General features: G+C 42.0%; 1 protein-coding gene across 1 annotated transcript in view; it reads right to left on the bottom strand.

The window, feature by feature from the left end:
• MKRN2 (makorin ring finger protein 2) overlaps window positions 1–7,499 on the bottom strand; it is a 35,762-nt gene that overhangs the window by 14,897 nt on the left and 13,366 nt on the right. Inside the window, exons 2-4 of the mRNA XM_012655157.1 lie at window positions 2,798–2,926; window positions 1,834–2,015; window positions 389–693 (exon numbers count right to left, since the gene is read on the bottom strand). Coding sequence (XP_012510611.1) covers window positions 389–693; window positions 1,834–2,015; window positions 2,798–2,926 — 616 coding nt within the window. The remainder of the gene's footprint in view (window positions 1–388; window positions 694–1,833; window positions 2,016–2,797; window positions 2,927–7,499) is intronic.

The following is a 7,499-nucleotide window of genomic DNA, read 5'->3' on the forward strand; positions in this document are numbered from 1 at the left end:
GAGAGGAGAGAGGAGAGAGAGAGGAGAGGAGAGAGGAGAGAGGAGAGAGAGAGGAGAGAGGAGAGAGGAGAGAGACCCCCTCATGCTCCTAGGGTAGATGTATCCTCTGAACTTTGCATTGTTTCATGCTTCTGATGCCTCTTCTTTTCTCTTTATTCTCAATAATTAAAAACTGACAAAATGACAATAGGAAAAAGAACCTGAAAACAGGATATAAACATGCCAGGTACATAATAATGTAGGTATTACTGGCAGAAAGATACCTGTAGAAATACCGATTGTCGCTGAGTACATTTCAGATATTCTCTTTTTTTTTTTGGCTTCAGTATCCTGTTAAGTGCATTTCAGATTTCTTAAAACAAGTTCATGCAAAGGTCCACAACTTTACCTTCTCATGAGCTTTCCTCTGCTCTGGATCGAAGGGGTGCAGTACTCGCAGCCTACAGATTTCACACACTTCCCCATGCAGGTAGACACAGGCATCCCCAAACCGGCACTCCCCGACGGCTGCGTAGGGGCACAGCTGCTGCTCGCTGCTGTAGGAGCTGCTGGCTTCCAGGTCATCGAGGCCACTCCTGATGGCATCCAGGTAGGAATGTGGCTTCATCTCTGGGCTGGTCTGGTGGTCACTGCAGCCGCCTGGATTACTCACCATGCTGGGGTGAGTCTTTTCTTCAGCCATGCCAGAGAGATCTGAATACAAAACACACAGCATATGCATGAAAACTGGCCCAATGTTTCTGGTAAGCCATTAGCCAAAACCTAACAAATTAAACGACTCTGACCTGAGGAATTCCACTGTTGGGAACAAATGGCAAATGACAGGCCAAAAGGGAAACACAAATTCCCCAAAAGGGAATAGTATAAAATGTTCACAGAGATGTTACTTTTAATAATACTAAAATGGCAAGACAGGGAAACAGCAAAACAGAACATATTTATACAAAAGAACACTTAAGTTGCTGTTTAAAGAGGGCAAATATGAAAATGTTAAGACAGTTAACACTAAAACAAACCAAAAAGCCCAAAAACATTAAGTCCAGGGGAATTTAGAATGAGGGAAATAGAATATAGTGTACACCAGTGAAGTCACCAATCATTTTAAAGTGAACCAGAATAAAAGTCTAGAGCAAATCCCTGGGCCCTCACGCCACTGCTGAAGCGCCCGTGATGACAAAGGCCTTCCCACTGCACAGACTCCGAGCTTTGGTGAGGTGGTATGTCCCACTGGGTTACGTGTCTGCTGCGAATGGAATCTGTCTTGCTTATCGTGCACAGTTCCAAGAACTAGAAATCTCTTCACCTGGTGAGGACCAGTCAATAAGACAACTTTTATAATTTGTAGCTTTCATCTTCCCAAATGCTGTCCCAGGGCACAGACCGTAACATGCTATTCTGTTTCCAAAGGTGCAGACTAAACACCAAACACAAGTCAGCATACGAACTAAGACTATGAGTGACCTAAAAGTCAAACAGTGAAATATGCTCTTTATCAAAGTACTTAGTGTTGAAATGAGGAGCCTGATGCTTCTCACTTACTGGATAATCACACGCAGATGGCAGTTACACACTGACAAAAAGATCACTTTCTATGTTCTGCCCACCAACGGAGCTCAACCCAGCTTTGGGCGCAAGGCCAAATGCATCACCTGAATGCTCTGCAGGCAAGTGGAGCCCTCATTCGGAACGGTTCTGGAGTCTCTCCACGTGGACGATTAACTGGGAGGGGTATTAGCTTAGGAGCATCTTGACAAGAGAAGGCCAGAAAGGAGCACCACAGATAAGTAAGACTATGTTTCAAAAAGATGCAGGGAAAGGCTTCTTCTCACTCACTTCGGTCTCGAAGTACCAACATTCTCTTCTCGCGCTTTCCGGGTTCGTGTGAATTAGTTTTCACGATAGATGCAGTGAGGTCGGAAGGAGGGCGAGGACCGTGGAAACCCGAGGAGGGCACACTGTGGGGCGCGGTGCCTGCAGCACCAGCAGCAGCAGCAGAGGGCCTCGTGTGATCATATCTAAACAAAACACACAGCAGACGCGTTACGGACACACTCCCCGCATGCGCAACCACTCCCCAGACGGCAGTGGCCCTCCTTCCGCTCCGCTTATTGAGGTGGAGAAGAAAACCATCTTTCCCAATATTTGAACTCTAACAGGCTTATCGATTAGTAACGGCTGCCTGACCATTCAGTGTGAGTGGGACATTTGCCATCTATCACCTACTGGGGTGCGACTTGAGTGGGACAGACACACTGCTCTAGACCATCCAAAGAAAGCCCAAAAGTTCCAAACAGATGTTGAGCTGAAATCTCCCAAAGCCTGATCGAGCCAGTGTTCTTTGGGCAGGAGTCCCCAAAATGTTGACAAGTGCCAGTGTAACAGCCAGGAGACCAGCCTCTCCTAACTTGTACTAAAAAAAGCACTGGAAACCACTTAAATGTCTAACAGAGGAATAGCTAATAAAATGATGGTACATTAACATTATAAAATTACAGTCAGGAGAAAAAACAGCAGCAAAGGAAAAAAACTTATGACATGTTAAGGGGGAGAAGCAAGATATAAAATCTTATGTTGACTGTGAGTACCATTTTATAATTATATACTCATAACAATAAGGCTTGAAAAGTAGTTTTGAAAAGTTAAAAGTTGTTTTAGGGCATTGAAACTGAGGTTTTAAGCTTATTTGCCATACTTTTTGTAATGTCATATTACTTTTAAAGGGAAATTTCCCCCTCATCAAGACCCGAGCTCCACGTGAAGTCAGTGTAACAGCCGGGGCCCATCATGGAGTCCTTGCCTGCACCGAGTTCCATAGGCACAGTAGCCCTTCTGATAGTATTTGCAGATGGTGGACGGCTTGCTGTTTGCCAAGTCATGTGAGAACAGGCACTGGCTTCCTTCCCGACACACACCATGCATAAAATACCTGCAGAGACAAGCACAGGCATGCAACTTTTAGAAGCCTACTTTGCTATAAAAATATGCACATTCTTGAACGTAACTACAGGTATGCACCACCACGCCCAGCTAATTTTTAAATTTTTTACAGAGATGGGGCATTGCTATGTTGCCCAGGCTGGTCTCGAACTCTTGGCCTCAAGCAATCCTCCTGCCTCAACCTCCCAAAGTGCTGGGATAATAGGCATGAGCCACGGCATCTGGCCTCTACAAAAAATTTTTTAAAAATCAGCCAGGCATGGTGGCACACACCTGTGGTCCCAGCTACTCTGGAAGCTGAGGTGGAGGATCACTTCAGCCCAGGAATTCAAGGTTACAGTGAGCTATGATCACACCACTGCACTTCAGCATTGGTGACAGAGACCCTGTCTCTTAAAAAGAAAAAAAAAAAAAAAAAAAAATACATCCTCCTGATTTGAGATATGCTAAAGATGTAAAATGAGAGTCTCATAATTGAGAAAAAACTCCATGAAAAACTGCTCTCTCTGTTCTCATGGAGCACAAAGGGCATGACTAATGAAGCCAGAAACCTGGGCTCAAGATTCAGCTCTGCCACTTACAAACACATCACAAACCAACTTCCCTGGGCCTCACTACTTTTATCTACGAAATAGAGACTACACCACTTACTTCACTGGGTTGTGGTAAGGATCAAATACCATAGTGTGGCATCAAAAGATATATACAGGCCGGGCGCGGTGGCTCATGCCTGTAGTCCCAGCTACTCGGGAGGCTGAGGCAGAAGGATCACTTGAGCCCAGGAGTTTGAGGTTGCTGTGAGCTAGGCTGACTCCACGGCACTCACTCTAGCCCGGGCAAAAGAGTGACACTCTGTCTCAAAAAATAAATAAATAAATAAATAAATAAATAAAAATGCTCAACATGCTGAAGGATTTAAAGGAAAACATGAATATAATGTGGAGAGAAATAGAAGATACAAAAAAGAACCAAATGGAACTTCTAGAAATGAAAAATGCAGCATCTGAAATGAAAATTGTATTAGATGAGCTTAGTAGATTGGATACTACAGAAGAAAAGATCACGATACTTAAAGACAGAATAGAAACTATCCAAATTGAAGCACAAAGAAGGGGGCAGATTTTTGCTTCTATCCATGAAGGAGCACAGATCTTGTCCTCCCACTGCAGAAAACTATAAAATGGAACAAAATATGCAAAACAATTGCTTTCAGACAATGCACAAAAGGGAACAAGAGATTAGTCCTTGAGAGAACGAAAACACAGGAAGTGAGTCTGTGTTCAGCCTGACTTTCTACCTGGAGGTATATTCTGGGCCTTGGTGCAGGGAGGGGAACCTCAGGCAACGCGTGACAGTCTTGCTGAGTTGAGGAGACAAACTGGAGTTCAGGGAGGCTGCAGGGGCTCTTTAAAGAGTCCCTAAATAGAACCACACACACATGATCAATTGACTTTGGATAACGGTGTCAAGGTAATTCAAAGGGGGAAAGAATAGTCTTTTCAACAAATGATGCTGGACTCAATATCTATTTGGAAAAAATTTAACTCAAATAGTATTTGTCTGCTGATATGACTCAAAATGAAATATAAAACAAACTGTGATGTGTTCTAGCCGGAATTTAATTTGAATTCAACAGTGCTCCAGGATCTAACTTCTAGTTTATAGGTAATTCAGGTGATTGGGGATAACCTAAAGGACATCATGAGAAAGCAACCAGATAAATACAAAAAAGGCTATCTGTGGGACCCAGCCTGGTGTCTTTAACATGTGCCATGTAAAAATGGGGGCTGAGTCTGGGAAACTGACAGTTTCCTACAGATGTAAACATAAATCTACCATATGATCCTACAATTCTAGCCATATTTACCCAAGAAAATGAAAATCTATGTCTACACAAATACTTGTACATCAATGTTCAAAGCAGCATTATTCGTAATAGTTAGAAAGTAGAAATAACTCAAATATCTACCAACTGATGAATAAACAAAATGTAATATATCCATATAATAAAAGGAATGAGGTACCAACACATGCTACAATATGAATGAACCCTGAAAACAAGCTAAAGCGAAAAGAACTATTCACAAAAGACCACATGTTGCACGATTCCATTTATACGCAATGTCCAGAAAAGGCAAATCGCTGTGTTGACAGAAAGTAGACTAAGTCGTTGCCTAGGGTTGGTAGAGGGGGAAATGGGGAGTGACTGCTAATGGGCACAAGGGATCTTTTCAGGATGATGTAACTGTCCTAAAATTTAATTAGTGATGGTTGTACAACCTTATAAATTTACTAAAAATCTTTGAATCATACACTTCAAACAGGTGAATTTTATGGTATGTAAATTCTACCTCAAAAAAAGCTGTTAAAAAAGAAAGAAAAAAAGGAGGGAGCTATGCTAGGTTAGTAGATGGAGCACGGGGACATAATAATCAGATGTAATATTTAGTCCTGGACCATAATCTGGTTTGGACAACTCAGATATAAAAGACATTTTGGGGACAACTGGGGAAATCTGAGTATGGACTAGGTATTAGATGAAACAGAAATTTATTGACATGGAAAGTTCAAAATTTTTAACTGAAAAGAGCAGATTATAAAATAGCATAAACAGTGTAAAATGGTGCAGCTGATATAGAAAAAATAGTATGGCAATTTCTCAAAAAATTAAAAATAGATTTACCATATGATCCAGCAATTCCACTTCTGGGAATATACACGGAAGAACTGAAAGCAGGGACTCAAATAAGGATTTGTACGCTCATGTTCACAGCACCAACACAACAGCCAAAAGCAGAAGCAAACTGAATGTCCACTGATGGATGAATGGATACACAGGATGTGGTCTAGCCAGGCACAGTGGCTCACACCTGTAATCCCAGCTACTCAGGAGGCTGTGGCAGAGGATCATTTGAGGTCAGGAGTTTGAGACCAGTGTGGGCAACACAGCGAGAACTCATCTCAAAAAAAAAAAAAAAAAAAAAAAAGATGTGGTCTATACATATAATCAGCCTTAAAAAGGAAGGAAATTCTGATACATGCTACCAAATGAGGACATTATGCTGAGTGAAATCAGCCAGTCAAAAAAGGACCAATATTGTATGATGCCACTTCTATGAAGTACCTAGAACAGTCAAATTCATAGAGACAGAAAGTAGAAAGGTGGTTGCCAGGGGCTGGGGACAAGGAGAAATGAAGTTGTTGTTTAATGGGCACAGAGTTTCAGTTTTCCAAGAGGAAGAGTTCTGGAGATTGGTTACACAACAATGTGAATGTACTTAACACTACAGAGCTATAAACATAAAAATGGTTAAGATGTTAAATTTTATGTTATGTATATTTTACCACAATAAATTTTTTTTAAAAAACCAGCATAAACAGTATGATCTCAATTTGGTAAAAAATTATATATATACAAGCATTTTTAAAATCTGGAAAGATATATAAAAGTATGTTAAGAGTGCTGATCTTTGAGAGGAAAGTACGTGATATTTTTATCTTTTTTTGTCATCTGTATGTTCTAAAATACAGATTATATGTATGAACATATCCTGCTTTTGTAATAATAAAAGGTTTAGTTTTAAAAATTATAAAGACGATCCAATACTGGCAAAGGTGTGGTTAAAAAAAAGTATGTAAAATGCTCAGTACAGTACCTCTCCCACAGTGAGTACCTTAAAAAGTTCAGCTCTTATCAAAGTCCAGTGAAGGACACTGACAAACAAGCAGTTAGTTACAAGAGTGACGTGTGCCTTCTTACAGGGTAGGCAGACAATCAGGCCGAGAGAGAGGAGACATATCGTGGAGTGAGGGAGGGCAACATCCCAGAGGAGGTCACGCCTAAGCATTCCTAAACAAGGTTTGCAGAGTGGAGGAGGTGGGTGGAGGAGTCTGGGCCAGGAGAGAGCAGAGCCAGAAAAAGGCAGAGGCATGCAGGCAGCAAGGGCTGGGGGCAGACTAGAGCACCACTGCCCTTCATTACCCTCTTACCCTGAGGCCCCCTAGAGTCAGCTTCAAAACTAATGCATGTGCCTCAAAAGGTGGGATCTAATAAGCTTAGGGACCTGCACCGTCCAGTCAACACACAGTAGCAGAGGAAAGGTTCTGAGAATCCTGTAGACACTTATGAACCACAGTTTCCCAGCCTTTCTCAGAAAGGTCCCTTGGGCTGCAGGTTGGAAGACAGACTGGGAGGGTGAAACTGCAGGGGAGGAGAACATTTGGAGGTCTCCGTGTCCATGCTGGGAGGGCCCTAAAGAAATAAAATTATCAGCTTATTAAAGGCTAAGGAAATCTTGCTACGAAACTTTCTGGTAAAGGAGCTTTATCGGTGAACCTATGTTTTAATTTATTTAAAAAACATTACAAGCCAGGCGTCGTGGCTCACACCTGTAATCCTAGCACGCTAGGAGGCCGAGGCAGACGGATCATTTGAGCTCAAGAGTTCGAGACAGCCTGAGCAAGAGCGAGACCTTGTCTCTACTAAAAAAAATAGAAAGAAATTAATTGGACAGCTAAAAATATATAGAAAAAATTAGCTGGGCATGGTGGTGCATGCCTGT

This window comes from Propithecus coquereli, unplaced genomic scaffold (assembly GCF_000956105.1).
Source record: "Propithecus coquereli isolate 6110/MARCELLA unplaced genomic scaffold, Pcoq_1.0 Scaffold461, whole genome shotgun sequence".
NCBI classification, from domain to species: domain Eukaryota; kingdom Metazoa; phylum Chordata; class Mammalia; order Primates; family Indriidae; genus Propithecus; species Propithecus coquereli.